The sequence below is a fragment of the Chelonoidis abingdonii genome, chromosome 2 (assembly GCF_003597395.2).
Source record: "Chelonoidis abingdonii isolate Lonesome George chromosome 2, CheloAbing_2.0, whole genome shotgun sequence".
Taxonomy (NCBI): domain Eukaryota; kingdom Metazoa; phylum Chordata; order Testudines; family Testudinidae; genus Chelonoidis; species Chelonoidis abingdonii.
The window spans coordinates 242,295,342-242,316,633 of NC_133770.1; the positions used below are offsets into that span (position 1 = coordinate 242,295,342).

General features: G+C 40.3%; 1 protein-coding gene across 17 annotated transcripts in view; it reads right to left on the minus strand.

Annotated features, from left to right (window-relative positions):
* EYA1 (EYA transcriptional coactivator and phosphatase 1) overlaps positions 1-21,292 on the minus strand; it is a 257,074-nt gene that overhangs the window by 39,809 nt on the left and 195,973 nt on the right. For all 17 annotated transcript variants that reach the window (XM_032794474.2, XM_032794473.2, XM_075063078.1 and 14 more), the window contains one exon: positions 161-219. In XM_032794474.2, coding sequence (XP_032650365.1) covers positions 161-219 — 59 coding nt within the window. The remainder of the gene's footprint in view (positions 1-160; positions 220-21,292) is intronic.

The following is a 21,292-nucleotide window of genomic DNA, read 5'->3' on the forward strand; positions in this document are numbered from 1 at the left end:
AGCAAAAATTAACTGTCAGGTATACTAGTGACACTGATGGAGTTTGAAAGGCATAAGTGAAGGCAGAACTTAGCCCAATGTATGTTTTATAGTATTTTACAATTTTTCCAGGAAAATAACTTGCAAGACCAATATAATATCTTGGTTGGTTCTTACTTACCTTAAGTCTTGGCCATTGTCATCTGAAGACACATCATCTATATGAACCTGGTCGCATTCCTAAGATGACAGATTTTTTCCTTATTAATTTTTATTATTAGGCTAAATTAAAAAACAAACAAAAAAGGCTAAAAAGATCTGCTTATCGGGGACTTTTTTTGATTGTGTAAATCAGTAGATGGCAGTCTTGTTAAATCAACAATTTTACCAACTTTTTATGCTCCATTCATAGAAGAAATGTGCACTGTCATTAACTACTACTATTATATGGCTTTCTGGAAACACATTCTTGTATTTAGAAAGGAAAGCGGTTAAAAACAATTAGTGTATGTGTTCCATAAATGTTCTTGTACCCTTTCAGGTACCTTAAAATATCATGCCGGTCAAAGCTGATTCAGTCAGTGCATAAGTATAACTGAAACCAGACATTTTGGTAAATGTAACATATTAGAAAAATTAAACCTGATGCTAACCGCCAATGAAATTATGACCTCTGATTGCTGTTGAGCCACACACCAACATAGCCTGAGGCCGATGTTTCAGAGGAACACAGACAAAAAAATCTGTTCCTAGTTTGCCATTCGAGTTGTGAGCTTCTCTCTTTCTCTTTGGTCTTAGTGTATGAAAGCAGCATGCAAAGATTAAAAAAAGTCTAAATAGAAATAGCCAAGTCAAATGACCTTTCTTCAGTCTCTTGTATATAAACTTTAATACAATACATTTATAATTAGCTTTATCTCAGTAAATTACAAAGTAATAGTACATATTGCTTGCCATTAAAGAGCAGTGGAACATGAATTACTATTAACAATTTGACATTTGGCAGGTAAATAAGCAAACCTCCAGCATTGGAATTCAAACTGAATCCAGTGTATAAAACAGTATGTCCCAATTATTTCAATAATGCCCTCTTTTTCCGCCTAATGTGAAGCCCCATAACAAAGATGATACATTTGATGTGCTAAACACTAGAATTGTATATTTTTGTGTTAGTGCTTCCCTCTGAACAAATTTCTCTCTCTCCATGGATTTGTGAGGGATGGAGGGAAGATAGAAGTGGAAAGAAACTCAAACCAGCTGTTCCCTAACATAATTAAAATCATGACCCTCAACCCTTGTTCTAAAACATCTATTTTCCAGCCAGTCTTCTCCCAGCAAGCAGCAAGTTCCAAGGAGGAAAAGACTTTGACCCTGTAACCTTCTCCTCCTCTCCTGAGGTCAACAACCTCAGATAAGAAAAAAGGAAAAGAAAGTCGATCTGGCCTCACATGATGGTTGTGAATTTAAGATTAAAAAAAACCATAGGTTGCTATCTGAGGACACAGTTTAGAAAATTTCTAAAGCTATTTAGAAAAATTAATGACATTTGCTCTATCTATTCTATATATTTGTAAAGTGTGCAGTTCATACAGTGACAAGAATGTTGTTGAACCTTTGTATTTGAATTAATATAGTTTGGCTAAAAGAGAAATAAAAATGAACCACGATGTGAGAGGCAGAACTATATTTGCTCAGATTTAACCATCATCCAAAGCATTGCCTGCTTTGGCAGATACAATGGATTTGACACACAATCAAAGTCAAAAATTAAACTACACATTTGCTAGAAAGGCTTGAAAATCAACTTGGCTGATACAAGTAGAAAATTTCTTGGTCATGTGACATCAACTCCCACAGAATCTAAGTTTTCATTTCAAACAAAAACAGGTTTCTAGTCTGTATAGGTGTGACAATAATCATTCAAATACAAACTGCCCACGTAAATTAATGCAGTGTCATCTTTCTGAGTCTACACACAATATGCTTCAGTGCCTCTGCTGCTGCTGCTCAGAGAGATTTTTCCAAGCTGCTGCAGAGTGACACGTGAATGTTCAGTTTTCTATGCAGCTATTCAGAAACCTGTTTGCAGTAGTGAAATGAACAAGAATCCAGTCAATTTCATTCTATCAAAGCCTGGGAGAGCAATGAATTGCAGCTGGAGATACTCACTGGAGAGGAATGCTCATACTGAGACTATGGGAAGGAGACACCACTTGCACTGGCCTCTAAGCTAAGGGAAGCAGCAGAGACCCATCCCATCACACAGGAGAGGCTGAGGGAGGGGTAGACTAGTGGAAACCTCCCAACTCACCCATGCACCAGAAACTTTTGGACAGTAAATGGGAATAGTGAGAAAAAGAATGCTCCTTGTTCCTTCCAACAGCCAGAGAAGGTCTAGGGCCCAGAGAACTACAAAGTAGACAGGATCCCCACTTGACAGAGGTGGATACAAAAGACAGAATCTAGGGACAACATCCTAGTAGGCATCACAAGCACCTTCTCCTTTTCCAGCAGCTGGGATTGAGCTAGTTGCCTGCTCACCTGGATGGGTCGATAAAAAGTGTGACTCTGTAACCTTCTCCTCCCCTCCTGAGCTCAACAACGATTAGGATAAATTAAAATACGAGACTGAAAAAGAGAGATTGACTGATTTTGCAGAGATAAGAGGGAAAAAAACAGAGAGAAAATATATTGGAAGAGGCAGAGAACACAATGCAGGGAATGAGAAGAAAAAAGGAAACACCTGAGAAACTACAAAGAAAAGATATTCTATGATCTGTTATAGGAAATAAAAGAAAAAGTGAAGTCAGCGTGAGAAAGACGGTAAAATAAAAGCAAGGGAGGCAAATTATAATTTAGAAAGGATTAAATAGAAAATTGACTGACAATATGTTATAATTAACAGAGGTCACAAACAGTATGTAACAGTTTTGTTCCTTTTAAATGTTGGACTCTGGCTTTGGGGCTAAGTATGGTTTGAGACAGGGTGGCACAGCTACTTCTGTTTAGCTGACTAACAGTTTGGGCTAGTGGGTGTTGGGTAAATTTTTCAAACCCTGACACCAGAAGGAAAAATGCTCTTCTTTAACTCATTTAGCAGGAAATCTTTTGGCAGAAGCCAATTATCTCTTGACTGTTAATTAATCTAGTCTGCCTTTTCTTCTGGAATAGCCTGTGTTTGTTTTCACCTGCTTGCTTTGGGGCTTCTTCTCCCCAAGCAGAGGCAGTTATTTGAAGCTTTGCTTGGTATCTTTGTTAGCTACAATTAAGTCTCAACAAATGTCAGGTCTTAACAGTTTAAAACCATGGGTTACCCAATAGATATCATAGAGATCTGATTAAATGAAGTTTGATGGAATGACAGAGTGAGACAATTTTCATGCTTTATCATTTTTGCAAAGGTCTCTTTCAATGAAAAACACAAAGACTCAGAAAATCCGAAAGCACTTCTAAAAAAGCCTCATTGATTGGGTGCTACCTCAGAACAGGGAAACAACTTTTTATAAACACACCTTTTTAATGTTTTAAGAAAACTGTGAATAACATCTCTCCTTTACTTCTCTTATAGATGCATCAGGCCACTGAATCACACACATATAAAGTTTAAAGTTTTCATACTGTAAATACAGTGTATGATAAATTATATCCAGGCATTGTTTTTATTCTCCCTTTCATGCCTTTAGCATATGTAGGTTTACAACTGTGAAAAATTTATAAGTCCCATCAGAAACACAGTATTCATGCTGAACTCAGAATAAATGTATATACTTTATTCAAACATGTATTTTGTTATATTAGAATCAGCATAGATACCATCTCTGCATTAAAGGTGCTAGATTCTATTGTAGATGGGCAGGATGGGTCAGCACGCTAAGCAGTAAAAGTACCTGGTGATTTATGCTGAAAAAAGGCTGTGCTTTACTTCGAAGAGTGTTGACTTTGTAATTTCAGCATATTCCGTTGGAAATCCCCATCAGGGACTGCAAGTGGTGACATGTTTGCATCCAGTTTTGGGATTCTGATCATACAGCCCGAGATGTTATTCTGCATGGTGAGAATGATCACTGGGAGGGAAATGCAGTCAGTATTGTCTGGGGCCGAAACTTTAAACAGCACCTAAGAGACTTAGGAGTCTCAGTTCCATTTTTCAGTGACTTATGCACTGAACTCATGAGCTTAAACCTCATTGATTCTGAATGAAATGTAGGCTTCTAAGCGACTCAGATACCTGAAAATGGGACCGAGGCTCCTAAGTCATTTACACACATTTGAACATCTTACCCTTGGTGCACATGTACCTACTATTGAGGAGAAAACACTGGCTATCTAGTCTCAGAGGCTGCTACCTTATCATTATTGGGCACTGTCAGTGTGCTCAGCTCTATATACACAGAGCAAGTCAGCCGCCAACCCTAAAAGGCCAATTCAGTTCAGAACCATGTTGCATAGCTACACTCTGGAAGCAGTGCAGATTTTGTTCTTGGTTTTTATAAATCTTGGGGAAAGGTTGCTGAAAGGCTTCATGGAGGAAGTGAGCTTTAAAGAGGATTTCAAGGCAGAGAGGGAGGGAATTTTCAGCACACCGAGGAGCCTGCAGGAAAGCACAAAGCCAAAAGCAGAAGGATACAAAAGAGGCTTCTAGGAGGGAGACCTGGGAGAAAGGGGTCAGCGATGGGTAGGGGCAGGATTGTGCTAGCTCTTTGGAGTACAGACAATGGGCAGGTAGGGCTTTGCAGAGCCACAACAGTGAGAACAAGAAGCTTGAACTTGCAGTGGAAGGGAGGGGAGGCTAGTGAAGCCATTTGAAAAGAGCAGTAGGAAATATCATTTTAGCAGCTGCATTTTGGGCCTGACAATTGATTTAAATGGGCCTTGGATGAGATGAGGAAGATGAGATGAAATAAAGCAAAGTCAGAAAGAAGGGATGAATAGAGGAGTCTGGCATAGTCTTCCAGTGCACAAAGAGCTCAAGTCTTCTCTCTTCTCCATTCCCAAAGAGTTTGCTAACTCCCTATTGCAACCTTTTTTTTCTTTCTCCCTTTTTTGCTCTTATACAGTGGCCAAACATTCCTGTGAATTCCCCAGAGCCATGATTCACAACACTTAAAAGCCTGCCCAGCCTGCATAGGTAATTCCTTCTGGATCTAGCCCCTTAAAGTAGCTTCTGAACATAGCTTCATATGCAAAATTTTAAGTTATGACAGAAATGTTCTGCAAATATTTACATTGTTCTGCTCATCTCACCACCCCTATGGCATGCTTGTGCCATCATTATATAAAAGTGTGTCTTACTGTTCAATTTACTTTAGGAAAATTAATAAAAAAGAAATTAAGGCCATTGCAATGGTTCATCTTATGTGCGCCAATAGTAAATGCCAAGTGCAGAGATGTAATAACTAGCATGCGGATCCTCTCTATTTCATTTCTGTGCTACAAAACTAAAAAAAAAACCCCAAAGCCACAGTAATACTGTAATCTTTGAATAAAAAGCAAACATAAGATGGCTTTGGACAAGTTTGCACGTTATGAAAAGGGAGACTATGAATAATGTTATGAACATATCCTCAAGAGGATGCAGAAGTATTACAGCCCCAAATCTGCTGATTATAGCTAAAATGCACTTCCACGTTTGCTTAATCTTCCTAATTTACTGTGAGAAAACTAACACCATGCTGTCAACTAATTGTTTCAATACCTTGCTTTACAAAGTAAAATGAGAATGGGGTGGGGGGAAATCCCTTCAGAACAAGCTATTTTCATTTAGCCTTTACATCAATGTGTCCATTGAGACTAGCTGGAAGCTAGCCAACTCACAGGAAATGATCCTTAGGATTCTCTGTTCACCTCATATCTGTCATTAGGCAATTATATCCACTGCTTCGTTTTCCCTACTGAACAGTAGAGAAATTTGGTCATGTACATGTGAGAACAGATCTGGCATAGGAAGTTAAAAGTCACAATCCTTTAAAAACGTGATCTACATAAAAATCCTAAACTAAAAAAATTCCTTGAAGTTTAGACTATTGTGCTTAGGTTTTTGGTTTACTTGTTTTTTCACTCAGCTCCATCTTTTAGTGTGTCTGTTCCAGATATCACAAGTGTGCCCTTTCTACATGGATATCTGCCACACCAGATCCACATCACCCTGTAAGCCTGCCCAAGCAACTCTGTTCTCCTTTAGGAAGCTTGAATTGTGCAGGGTGCTTTACAAGATGATATCTGCTTGAGTGACAGATGTGTGTACTAGAGCTGGTTCATGTGTGTGGTATGTGTTTACAAACCTAGTGATTCCTGCATAATTTTAATTTTAGTTCTGATATTACCTCTTCAAAATAAATATAGTTCCTATGGCTCTTTATGATTAAAACTTAGAAAAATAATAGCAGAAATCTTGCCATTTGTTAATTCTGGTATTTATATTTTACATAAAAAACCGGATCTCTCATTTGGTTATAAAGCTCATGAAACATCTCATTTACAGAAACAGTTCAGTACATCTACATTTGTTCACAGAATGGCAAACATTTGCCAATGCAATAAATATTTAGCTTGTGTACAATGCTATTCTTCTGTACTTGCAAAATATACAACAAAAACCTGCATTACCTTTCAATCAGAGGTAATAAAAGCTAAAGTGCTGCTCTGATCTGCCTAACCCATCATCGTGGAATTCCTGTTAACATACAACATAAATCCATGTGAAAAAGCAGCAACTACGGTTCACAGGTTCACAATACTGGCACTCAATTGGCAGAACCTGTCATCCCTGTCTAGTCTGCACTTTGTGACTCTACCATTTTCTTTACTTTCCCACCACAATTATTCTGTGCTGAAGAAAAAAGGTGCGGATTACCTGTAGGTCAGGCACAGGATATGAAAAACAAAGAGAGCTCTTGAAATCCACTTCATCCCATTTGACAATTTGTGGATAAACAGTCAAGGAATTAAAGCAGACCTTGAAAAGTTTTAAAATACTCCTATTTTACTTAACTGATAGAAAGAAACTATGCCGTTTATATTCACATACAAATGCATTCTTAAATGCCTGTTAAGTAACAGCTCTAGACAAAGGAATAAATCAGTGACTAAACAGACAAAAAGGGGTTGAAAACTGTATTCCAAACACCAAGGGCTGGAAACTGAAATTATTTAGTGAGTTGATTTTTCACAAACAGTAAGTAAGGAACATTTTACTACTTTGCAAATCTTCCCCCCCACCCCCCTGTCAGGAGACACACTGGATCACGTTTTCTTCTCACTTGTCAGTGTATAAATGAAAACAAAATTTTGTGCACTAACTGAAGTGACATACACTAAAATTGTATTTTAGCGCATTTTAATTAATCACTGATATTTTAGATCTTCAACTGGTGTAAGGCCATAGCTCCATTGACTTCAACTGAGCTATGACAGCCTACACAAGTAGAGGATCTAGCCCAGGTGTAGTCAATAGGTGGACTGGGGGACATATCTGGACTGCCAGACACTTTTGAATGGATGAAAAATATTTGTATTTAGTTATTACTTTGTATTTTCTCTGGAGTCTGAACCTTGTCCAAGAAATCTGGACCTTGACAAAAATAACTGACTACCCTTGATAGCCCCTGGACATTATAATATGAATGACCAAATCCCAGTCTCTTTGTTCACATGACTAGTTCCATTCATATTTAATAGAGTACTCACAACGTGGCCCAGCATAAATAGAAATCTCATCTGCAGTCTCTACCTGTGGGAATAGTCCCACTAAAAACCAATAGTTTAGATTTTTAATTCAGTTACTCATATATATCCAGAAGACCACCACTGATACCAGAATCTGACTTAATGGGGCTACATGTACGAATAGGTGTACGGCAGGATCTGGCACTGGGCTCCGTGCGAGAAGTTAAACTGCTGACAATTTTATCCAGTCTACCTGTATTACCTCTAAACTGGAGTAGATGTAGATATTTTCAGAATTGAAATTCTAGTTTTATATATTTACTTTTACCAGTTTTAAAATATACCCGACATACTGAAATCTTTCCGATACTGAAAGGGAAGGCTGAAAATATAAAGCATCCTGGTATACCACAGCAAGTGTACTAGAGCAAACTACAATAACTACAAGTACAGTTCCAAAATCCAAAAGCCGCCAGCTTCCCTCAAAGATGACTATAGTTTTATAATTAGGGTTCTTATTCTGAGAGTATACCACACCATGCCGGATGTGTTCATCATATTGCAAAACTGGGACCTAGAAGGTGGTCAGATGATTTAATTATTGTTTTGAAATGTAGTATTTGATGTAGTTGTTTTCTTTCTGCATTTCTCCAACGTATGTTGTTACATAGGGAAGGTGGGAAATATTTTAGAATTGCAGTATAGCAATACAAATTCTTGCTAGAAATCTGCCGAACTGACTCATTATTTCATGCAGAATATGCTTTTAGGAAAAGTGTAGTTCTGTTGACAGATCTGTCATATGATTGACAAAAAACCACTCAGGTGGATCTATTTAAAGGATTCTTCCTTCCTGGAAAGCACAGTATTAAGTTTAAAGTGTCAAATTCACCCTACTTTAAAATCTCAGCACTTCACACTGTAAATACCTTCTTTATAACATGATTCATGCTATCTGTGGATATATACTTTTGTTAAAAAATCAAATTAAATCTGTGACTAATGAAAGTCAGGGCGAAATAAAAAAATGACTGTCTTTAAAAGGAAGAAAATCGATGAACATGGCTAACATTTCAAGATCTACTTCATTTTAGTTGGCTCTTATAGATTTGCAATGAAGGTACATTTTTAAGCACATACAATTTTTAGTGACATTTTCTTCTGAGAGTTGTTTGGATACTTCACACTTACAAATCTTTGCAATACAATGAAGTTGCTGTATCTTCTACAGAAGCTTGAAAATTAAACAGCTTTCTTGGGAGAGGAAAGTATACTAGTGTTTAAAGCACAGGACTGCGAGTCAGAAGACACTGGTTCTGTTTCAGCTGTGTGCCCCCTCCGGCAAATCACTTAACCTCTCTCTATGCCTCACTTTCCTTATTGCTAGGACAGATATACTTCTACTTATAAAATGTCTTGGATGTAATCCAATTGACTAATGAGTCTTTCTTCCCATGTAATTATCTCCTAATGTGCACAAACCTATCACTATGCATATCTAAATCTGCCACATTTCAAGCAGCATGAATTTCTCCATAAAATCCTTTTCTTTCTCCTCCTCCTCCCCTTTCTTTCTTTCCAGATGACACAGGGCAGATGTTGACCCCAATTACACTGCTCAGCAGCAGTAGCTGGGTATCAAAGGAGATGCTGCTGCTGCTGAGCTGAGTGAAGTAGGAATGGTAGCTACTTTTTGGAAGTTTTGCTAATCTCAGTTAGATGAGCGGGGCCGGTGGCTACTCCTTTTATGCCCATTACTGCCACAGTCCCACTCAATGATCTGGAAAAAGCAAGAGGCAAAAGGGTGGTTAATACATAGCATTTTAAACTACTCCTCCAATGGCTCCTGCTTTCTCCAGCTGAGGTGTGTGCGTGGGTGTGTAAAATCTACTCCCTGCAGCTGATTTGTTAGGGAAAGGTAGGAGGAGACTTAACCTTTGTTTCCTCTATCTAATATGGAGGGATAACAGAATAGGAAACAAACAGAAGCCAGTCACTGACTCCTCCAGTCCAGTGTTTCTTAATGACTGGTCTGTGGACCAGCAACGGTCCCTGAGATCTCCCAAACAAGAACAAAAACAACAACAACAAAAAAGCTATCATAACTAGAATACAAGTAATTTTTGAAAGCTTGAACAGACCACATACTCCTAGGAACAAATCTCTGATTTACTGCTGTCCCCATTTCTTCCTCTCCCATGGGTTTGCCCATCAATTTGTAAACACAATTTGTCACTTGCACCAGTCAGTGTTCTCTGTAACTTCTTTTGCCTTTCTTTTAGATCTGTTATTCCTGCTGAGACACTCTACTAAAGAAGAATTTTTCACACTGACACCAACTGTAGTCTTGCTGTGAATAACCACATTCCCATAAAAATCATTCCCTTTATTGCAAAGTTGAAGCCAGACCACTGGAATAATAGTCAACCCAGGAAACCTTTTATCTTTTCCTTCAATCACTTATTTTAACCCTTTATTCCATTTGAGGATTTATGTTAGTACATATTAACCATCTTCTTTGCAGGTTTTTTATTAACTGTCTGAGTAAATTGACTAACATTTCTGTGGCTGGTAAAAGTGTTTAAAATAATTTGTCTCTTTAAATTATTACAATTATTTTTAAAAGATCAAAATGAATTAGAGCAAACAGCCTAAGAAAAAAATGTTGAATGTTAACTTTCAGATGCTTTCCCAATATCTAAAATAAAACACTGGTATTGTTGCCAAATGCTAGTTTTGATAATAATCTAAAAAAAACCCTTAGTATCATAACTTATACTCTCAATATTTTTGTATATTTGCTTGTGCTACAAGCCCATTTTATTTTGCATGGGGGTTAACTGCTACAAAACATACTGTTTTATAGTTTCAAACCCATATCTTCCTCTCCTGTTTTGCTTTATGATAGTAGGATCTTAAGATCTTTTTGTTACCAAATGGTCACTTTCATCCCAAAACAGTATAGATTTAGACTCAGACAAAGTCAATAACCTCATTACTCAATATAACTCGACAATGCAGGAGCCAGATGATATAGGGATTTTTTAAAAACTGTTATTATTCTTGCAGAAAACAATGGAATTAGAAAACCCATTTTTGTAAAACAAAGCCAGGTTAACGTCTTTACTGTCTTGTCCTTATTGTGCAGCTTGTTGGCTTCTGCTGTAGGTGGTTAGAGCTTAAATCTCCTCTAATCATGCCGTTAAATGAGTGTAACCCCTGTTACAATCAATGGAAGTTCTGCACGTGTAAAAACAGCTGCACTGGGACCAATACTTATACATACATATATACACACACACTCAAAATGGAGAAAGGGCCAATGGGAGCTGTGTTTTCATTCCAGTGGAATCTTGTCTCAGTACTTACCACAATATAAAATATTTGGAAATGCTGTAATCAAATATTCTTTAAATATACAATAGTATTGGACCAATACATGTATGTTCCGTGCTGCGTAGAGGCTAAGCGGCTATTCTGTCCTTATGCATTTGTTCTTACTAGCAATGGGAGTTACACAGATGAATGGGGGAAAAAGAAGAGACCCTAGACTGGCTAAAATGGTCTTTTCTAGAGTTCTGTAAGGAGCTTGTGTTTAGATTTACCTGATCTCTCCTCTCTTGTGGCAATAACGTTTCAGCTGAGTTTAGTGTTGATGTCAGGGGGTCAGTATTTTGATGTCACTGTGTGTTAAATAGTTGAATTCTTTTATATGTGCATAGTTGTCAGTGTACTGTTTAGCACTGTATTGAGGAAAAATCTGCCTCAAATCTGTACTGTTGTAACTATCCAAGAAGCTTAAATACATAAACACTTCATCAAGAGTTTCTCTTCTTACTGCTTCTCTCACTCGTTCTTAAAAATACAGCTTAGATACTAATATTTCAAACAGCACATTGACATACTTTCAGCTCACTTCAAAATAACTCAGCAGATTTGTTAGCCTCTTTTATTTCATTTAAGGAAGGAAACAGAAACTTTCAAAATTAAAACAGACAATTATCTGGAGCAAAATTATACTTAAAAACATAAAATATAAAGTGAGACTCTAACAGGTCAAGGGAATCAGTTTTTTCCTTTCTTTTAATGTTTTGTCAGACCATTGAACTGGATGAAATTCAGGTAGAGGCTTTAATGTGACCATACTGAAATAGTAGAAACCTCTTGAGACCCTGGAACTTAAATACATTTTGGGAAGTCTGAGTTACAGCACTCCTCTTGCACTTTTCAAAGAAAATGTGTGGAAGGCACATCTTAATTTTGTCTCCTTGGAGGTAAAATTTTGACATACTTCCTGCAAAGGAAACAGCATGAGTTTTTTTGTTTGTTTTTTTAAACCAGTGTATTTATTTCCAAATTAATGGATTGCTGTAGATTTATCACAATTAGGTACTTCAGTCTAAACTACAATGTGGCCCTCAGGATGCCAGACATGCTTTAGGAATGTTTGAAATTTGGCTTTAAAAATCCCTATGTTAAAACAGATTCCTTGATAGATTCCAAGGCCAGAAGGGACCATTATGATAATCTAGTCTGACTTCCTGTATAACACAGGCCACAGAACACCCCTAAATTAATTCCTAGAGCAGATCTTTAAGAAAAACATCCAATCTCGATTTAAACATCCTCGGTGATGGAGAATTCACCACAGCCTCAAATAATTCCAATGGGTAATTATTTTCACTTAAAAATTTATGCCTTATTTCATCTTAGTTTGTCTAGCTTCAACTTCCAGCCATTGGATTGTGTTGTACCTTTCTCTGTTCCCCACTGTTCCCCAAGTAGATACTTATAAACTGTAATCAATTAATCCCTTAACCTTCTCTTTGTTAAACTACACAGATTGAGCTCTTTGGGTATGTTTACACAGGGATAAAAGACCAGTAGCACAGCCACGGCTGGCCTGGGTCATCTGACTCAGGCTCACACTCATGGGGCTAAAAATTACTGTGTAGATGGTTGGGTATGATCTGGAGCCTGAGCTCTGAGACCTTCCACCCCTGTACAGCAATTTTTCAGCCCAGACCCCAAACCCAATGAGCCCAAATCAGATGTCCTGGGCCAGCCACAGGTTTATTTAATCCCTGTGTAGATGCACCATTTGAGTCTAACACATTTTCTAATCCTTTAATCATTCTTGTGGCTTTTCTCTGAACCCTCTCCAATTTATCGACATCCTTCTTGATTTGTGGGCACCAGAACTGGACTTGGTATTCCAGCAGCTGTTGCGCAAGTGAAATAAACTCTCTATATCTACTCTTCTCCTGTTTATGCATCCCAGGATCATATTAGCTCTTTTGGGAGCTCAAGTTCAGCTGATTATCCACAATGACAACCAAATCCTTTTCAGAATCACTGCTTTCCAGGATAGAGTTCCCCATCCTGTAAGTATGGCCTCCACGCTTCTTAGATGTATACATTTACATTCAGCTGTATGAAAAGACATTATTTTTTGTGCCTATCTGCCATGTGCCTATTACTGTGGTATCACACCTTTGTACTTAACTTCGGAACATGTCATGTAAAATTATTTAAAGTATTATCTGAAACAAATGGTAAATTTTGAAGGAACACCATATACTCTCATCCCACTGTTTGTCTGCAGTGTTTGACCTGTGACTTGACTCAAAGGGTGTGACTTGACCCAAAATGGGGGAATTAGCAGGAAACAACATGTAGCCATGTTACATTATCAGACAAAGGTGGATTAGAGAGCAATTTGAGTGTAAATTAATGTTAATCTTACCTGGAATAACTTGCGCTCTTCAGCATTTGCAGCTGTACTAGGGAGTTGTCTGGTTGCTTGTGATTTTACACATCTGTCAGCTAAATCAGACACTCAAATGCAAAACCTAGAACTGAGGAATGTTATTCAAATTTGTGAAACTTCTTATATTTTTGAGATTATAATCCAATAATGGATTATTATTCAGAATGAGTCACAACTACAGCATTTACATCTGGAAGAGAGAGGATCTTTTTCCAATGGCATTCATAATGCATAAAGAAAAAGAGGACATTTTGTTCACACCAGCTTTCTGAAATTTCAAAGCCGAAGAAAAGCCCCTCTGAGCATGAATCAACTGATAACTATATATGACCTTCATTTGGCACCATCTTTTTCCTATTCCAGGCATTTAGGATGCATTAAAAAATAAAAACCTCTTTATTCAAATCTGAGATGGCATTATGGTGTTAAGAGAGACACCAACGAAGTATGAAGCGTGTCAGCACCTGTTTTTGAACCTAGTCCGTCATCTAAGCTGTGTTACACCACAAATCAGCAGTGTCCCAGAACCCCGTGTAGTAAGTGATTTACACCATTTAAAATGCTATAAGCATGCATGCTTACAATGCTGCAACCATTACTCCACAGAGTTGAAATACACAGTCAGGTATATTGCATTACTGGTTTATACATAATTCAATATTTGAAGCATCTTAGGATCAGATATGGAAAACACTGAAGCAGCCACAGACTAATAGCTAATTGAAAAGCCTGGTAAGCTTCTTACAGCCAGTTGTGCAACTACAGTAACTCCTTGCTTAACGCTGTAGTTATGTTCCTGAAAAATGCTACTTTAACCGAAATGATGTTAAGTGAATCCAAGTGAAGTGAGAGGTGGGAGAGGGTGGGATATTTTCCAGGAATGTCTGACTGCTAAATGATGAACTAGCACTCGGCTGAGCCCTCAAGGGTTAACACATCGTTGTTAATGTAGCCTCACATTCTACAAGGCAGCATGAATGGAGAGAGGGGAGACTGTATGGCAGAGAGAGACAGACACACACCGCGTGTGTGTGTGTGTGAGAGAGAGATGCACATTGCCCCTTTAAGTATGCTGATCCCACTCTAAGTACATTGCCTTTTTAAGTAGATCAGCAAGTTGAGAAAGCAGATGCTGCCAGCAAACATCCTCCATCCTGAGCCCTGCTGTGTCCCCCCTGCTCTGTGGAGATGGGGTAAAGGAGCAGGGGGACAGGAGGGTACCCTGACATTGGCACCCCTCTTCTTCCAGGAGGTTCCTGGGAGCAGCTCCAAGGCAGAGGGCAGGATCAGCACATGGCAGCGGGGGGAGGGACAACTGAACTGCCCTGCAATTGATAGCCTGCTGGGTGGCTCCGGCACAAGGAACTTAGGGGAGCTGATAGGGGGCCTGCTGGTTCACCCTGGCTCTAAGCCCCCACCAGCTAGCTCCAATGGGCTGCTCTTTCTGCAAGCAGTAGACAAAGCAGGCAGCTGCCAAACAACATTATAAGGGAGCATTGCGCAACTTTAAATGAGCATGTTCGCTAATTGATCAGCAATGAAACAATGCTAACTGGGACAACGTTAAGTGAGGAGTTACTGTATAGGTAATCTTCTTAAACCTCTGGCTCATATTTGTGATGACATTTTTGGCTAAATGCTGTCTGGCATAATTCATGATAAACCGATCTTTAGATTTTCTGTCAGGACCCCGGTATTGCAGCACTATCATAATGCATATCTGATGATAATACAGACAATCTGCAGGGTAGTACGGTGATCTTAGTGCTAGGATCTATCTGCGTATATTTCATGTGACCATCACCGGGTTTCTAGGGCCATTATCTACTCTGCCTCTCAAGACCAAATCTCCTGGAAGGGCAGAATTACAACAGATGTTGTGGTGCTTCCAATGCAGTTGAAACTACTTATACTGTACAGGTGGCCATACAATCCCCATGGCAGACAGCTTGTTAAGTCTTAGCATTTTATCTCCTTGAAAGAGGTGATGGCTTAATTCCTCAACCTCCATCCAGGGGAAAAGAATGGAGTATGGGAGCTGGTTCAGCAGATGGGCGCTGTATGTTTATGTCATAAACAGATAGTTAAGGGTTAATGTCTCTTTTACCTGTAAAGAGTTAAGAAGCTCAGTAAACCTGGCTGACACCTGACCAGAGGACCAATAGGGGGACAAGATACTTTCAAATCTTGGTGGAGGGAAGTCTTTGTTTGTGCTTTGCTTTTTTTTTTGGTTGTTATTCGCTCTTGGGACTAAGAGGGATCAGACGTCCATCCAGGCTCTCCAAATCTTTCTGAATCAGTCTCTCATGTTTCAAACTTGTAAGTAATAGCCAGGCAAGGTGGATTAATCTTATTTTTGTTTTCTCAACCTGTAAATGTCCTTTTTTTGCTGAGAAGATTTTACCTCTGCTTGCTGTAACTTTGAACCTAAGGCTAAAGGGAGTTCCTCTGGGCTATATGAATCTGAGTGCCCTGTAAAGTATTTTTCCCATCCTGATTTTACAGAGATGATTTTTACCTTTCTTTCTTTAATTAAAAGCTTTCTTTTTAAGAACCTGATTGATTTTTCCTTGTTTTAAGATTCAAGGGGATTGGATCTGTGATCACCAGTGAATTGGTGAAGTCCCTCAAGGCCACCCAGGGAGGGGGGAGAGTTTTGGGGGGACAGGAAGTGCTCCAGACACTGAAATTTCTGGAAGGTGGCAGAGTTACCAGATCTAAGCTAGTAATTAAGCTTAGACGTGTCCATGCAGGTACCCACATTTGTACCCTAATGTTCAGAGTGGGGAAGGAACCTTGACAGCTTAGGAGTAGTAATCACAGTTAGAATCATGGTGCTACCATGACAAACACAGGCTAATGCTAGTCCAGATTAGGTGAATGATCACTGTACCTTCCCCTGAGAGACATTCTAAATTATTTGCTTTGAAGTCAGAACAAGGCACCTTGAATGAAGACAATATGCTACTGCAATGGACCCTTCCAAGATCTTTGCTTTTGAAAAGATAAGATCAGGGTGCTTTGTGAACTACTTTTGATCTATTCAAAATAAGTTAGGGGTGAAATGACATCCCGTGTGCCTTAGATCCAAAGTACCCCTCACTATTGGGAGTACACATTATTATCCAGTTTTACACATAAGAAAACGGCAGGCTAAAAAGTGATACAGGGAAGTTTTTGGCAGAGCTGAAAATGAAAGCCAGATCTCTTACCTCGCCTCATCCACTGGACTAGACTGCCTTCAGAGCAGAATAGCAGCAACATAGGCCAGACCAACACAGATACAACAGACAATGGCCTGGTCTACACTATAGGTTTATACCGAATTTAGCAGCGTTAAACCGAATTAACCCTGCACCCGTCCACAACACGAAGCTCTTTATATCGATATAAAGGGCTCTTAATATAGATACCTATACTCCTCCCCGACAAGGGGAGTAGTGCTCAAATCGGTATTGCCATTTCCAAACAGGGTTAGTGTGGCCGCAATTCGATGGTATTGGCCTCCGGGAGCTATCCCACAGTGCACCATTGTGACCGCTCTGGACAGCATTCTGGAGTTGGATGCACTGGCCAGGTAGACAGGAAAAGCCCAGTGAACTTTTGAATTTCATTTCCTGTTTGCCCAGTGTGAAGCGCTGATCAGCACGGACTGTACAGGAGATACTGGATCTGATCGCTTTATGGCGAGACAAATATGTTCTATCAGAGCTCCGTTCCAGAAGATGAAATGCCAAAGAATTTTAAAAAATCTCCAGACAGAGGCCACAGCAGGGACTCAACACAGTGCTGCGTGACAAGCGTAACGGAAAGCCAAAGAATCAAATGGACGCTCATGGAGGGAGGGAGGGGGGACTGAGGACTCGAGCTACCCCACAGTTCCTGCAGTCTCCGACATTTGCATTCTTGGCTGAGCTCCCAATGCCTAAAGGGTCAAAAACATTGTCCCGGTGGTTCAGGGTATATCTCGTCAATTACCCCCCTCCCTCCCATGTGAAAGAAAAGGGGGAAAAAATCATTTCTCACCTTTTTTTCAATGTCACTGTATGTCTACTGCATGCTGCTGAAAGACGCGGTGCTGCAGCACTGAACAGCAGCACCCCTTCCCCTTCCTTTCCTGATGGCAGACGATACAAAAGGTGGAAAACCGTCCTCATCATCCCATGAGTGCTCCTGGCTGGCCTCGTGAGGTCGGCCGGGGGCGCCTGGGGCAACAATGGAATGACTCCTGGTCATTCCCAGCAGACAAAAAGTGCAAAAGGATTGAAAACCGTCCTCATCATAGCAACTGGGGCTGAGTTTCCATCAGACCCCCCTTTCATGTCTAATGAAGATTCTGTACTACATGGACTATTCATAGCAGCGGTAGGCTGCCTCCCCCTCATTTTATCTCACTAAAAAGTCAGTGTTTTTTATTCCTGCATTCTTTATTACTTCATCACACAAATGGGGGGGACACTGCCACAGTAGCCCAGGAGGGTTGGGGAGGAGGGAAGCAACGGGTGGGTTGTTGCGGGGCACCCCCTAGAATGGCATGCAGCTCATCATTTCTGCAGGGATCTAATTTCTGCGGGATCTGACACGAAGTGGCTGTGCTCTCTGATTCTCTAGTACACTTGCCCTATATTCTAGGCAGGACTGACTCTATTTTTAGACAAAACATAAAGAAGGGAATGACCTGAGGAGTCATTCCCATTTTTGTCCATGCGTCCCCGGCCGACCTCAGTGAGGCCAGCCAGGAGCACCCATGACAGCCGCAGACGGTATAAAAGCATTGATAACCGTCATTGCCAATTTCCAATTGCAAATGGTGCAAAATGATTGATAAACGTCATCACCAATTTCCAATTGCAGATGAAGCTATAGCTGGTAACCGTCTCTTTAACCTTGCAAAGGCAAATGAATGCTGCTGTGTAGCACTGAAGTACCGCGTCTGTCAGCAGCATCCAGTACACATATGTCGACAGTGACAAAAGGCTAAACGGGTTGCATGGTTGCCATGCTATGGCGTCTGCCAGGGCAATCCAGGGAAAAAGGGCGCGAAATGATTGTCTGCCATTGCTTTCATGGAGGAAGGATTGAGTGACGACATTTACCCAGAATCACCCGCAACACTGTTTTTGCATTGGGATCTCAACCCAGAATTCCAATGGCAAGGAGAGACTGCGGGAACTATGGGATAGTTACCCACAATGCAACGCTCCAGAAATCGACATAGCCACAGTACATGGACGCACACTGCCAAAATAATGTGCTTAGTGTGGCCATGTGCACTCGACTTTATACAATCTGTTTTAAAAAATGATTTATGTAAAATCGCCATAATCCTGTAGTGTAGACATACCCAATTATATTAGGGAAGGTTTAACCAGCTCATATAAAATTAAAATTGATACAGAGCTTTGCCCAAAAGCGAACTTGAACCCACCTGTTTCAGAGGTTTGAAAAGTTCAGATAACTTTCCGTGTCACTGTTTTACATTGTCACATGCCTCTATGCTTTCTTGCTCTATTTGGGACCAAATATTCAGTGAAAAAATGATTACTTACCCTACAACAACTGTTGAGGTTCTTTGAGACACTGTAGTCAGCATGTAGCATTGTAGTACATTCATGCACATGAGACTGGACATTTTTGAGTAACAGCATCCTCAGGGCTGTATGTGTGCCCTGAGCGTCCTCATGATCCCATAGGAGGGCATAAAGGGCAGTAGCTGTGACCCTCCTGTAGTTTCCTAGCTGGCAGAGGGCAGGTCACAGGATCCATGGTGACAACAACATCTCAAAGAAATATAGTTACTGTAGGGTCAATAACGTTCTTTCCTCTTGGAGTATGTGTCAGTGTGGAGCCAACGCTGGATGGTGAGAATGAAGTATTGCTCTCTCAAACGTGGCATCAGGCCTGGCTAACATGTCCAGGGTGTAACTTTTAACAAAAGTTAGTGGGTTGCTCCACATTGCTGAAGCAAGAGACTGGTGCTGGCACATTTCTGAAGCAGGCAGAAGATGCCCTGGTGGAACATGCCTGGATATTTGGAAGGAGAGGTTCATCAAGCTCTCTGATACCACATGGAAATACACTGTGTGCCCATTTAGAGATTCTTTGCGATGAGATGGTTCGGCTTTTCCAACAGGCCAGATATGTCCACAAAGAAGCAGTGAGACAGGCTAAAATACTTGGTCCTGTTGAGATAATAGAGCAAGGCTCTCAGAACATCTAAAGTACATAGCTTCTCTCCTGGTGTCCAGGGCTGTTTTGGGAAAATGACTGGCAGGTTAATTGATTATGTAGGTAAAATTCCAAAACCACTTTGTGGATGAACGTTGGGCGTGGTCTCAGTACTACCTTGTCCATGTGAAAGAAAATGTAAGGAGGTTCAGCCATAAGGGCTTGGACCTTACAGACCCTCCAAACCTTGGGCATCAGCAACCAGAAATATGGTCTTGTGAGAAAGGCGGATGCACTGACCAATCCAACAGCATCTCAAGTGGAGGCTCCCTGAGTGTTAGGAGGAAGATGTTGAGATCCCTTGTAGGTATTGGGTCTCTAATAGGTGGGTAAATATACAGGAGACCCTTGAGGAATCTTGATACTGTCAGATATGAGGAGACGGAGTACAACTGAAAAGGAATGTGACATGCTGACAGTGTTCTCAAAATTTTCCATGCAGCACTGAATGCCAGTCCAGCACACTGCAAATGCAGCAAGTAATTGAGGATCTTTATTATTGGTGCCTCTATAAGGTCAAGATTATGTTGGACTGCCCGTATGGACTATTATTTTTGTTTGGAGGAGTCAGTCTTCCTAGTAATGGCTTCTGACCCTATGAACATTTCTCTAACTTGTCAAGAATAGTCCTTGGCCCTGTTGTTCAACCAGCCTACATCCAACCTGTCAGGTGCAATGACTACGAGTCTGGGTGCAATATCTGACTGCTGCTCTGAAATAGTATGGCTGGGCAGATTGGGAGATGGGTGAGATGCTGAAAATTGCAAGAGGTCCAACAATCAGAACTGTTTCATACAGTAGGGTGCTATCAGGATCAGTGTGACACTAGCCCATCTGACCTTGAATATTACTCAGGAGAATTTCATTTGTAAGCACTAGAGACTACCATAAGCAAGAAGGCATCTGTAGGGGAGTCCAGGCTCATGCCCCCTGTGAGGGAGAAGTCCAGACAATTTGCACTGTTATCTGTGGTGAACAGATCTATTATGGGAGTCTCTCGTTGACAAAATATTGACTTTAGGATGGATTTCTGCAGTGATCACTTGCTGTTTATTTCATATCTGCTTGAAAAGACTGCCTGCCAGACTGTTGCTGGCTCCTGGAAGGTGAAGCGTTAGTAGGGTTACTCCATCGTGATGACACCATAGCTACAACCTCATGACTTCCTGTCAGAGAGGGAAATACTGAGCCCTTCCTTGTTTGTTCACGTAGTGCATCGTGGAAGTATTGACATTCAAGATCTGCACTTGATCTTCCACAAAGTTCTGTGGAACAGGCAGGGAATGCTATACAAGCCAGCCAGATGGCCCTGAGCTCTAGGATGTTCATATATAATTTCAAATTGTCCTGAATCCAGGTCCCTTTTATCTGCAAATGGCTTAGGTGGACACCCTAAACTGGCACTGAGGTGTCCATGATAAGTGTTGTCAGGAAGGGAGTCAGAGAAAGGAACCCTTGATTGCTTTGGTACAACCACTAAGTGAGTTATCATAAGACATGGGGTGAGACAGTGACTCTTACAGTATTTGGACAGGAAATATACCAACCTCTGCCATAGATGTAAGGGTTGCAGGTGAAGTCTGGCAAAATGGAATCGCGTATATATACACTGCCATGGCTCAGTATTCCCAGACATGTATGCATCATTGA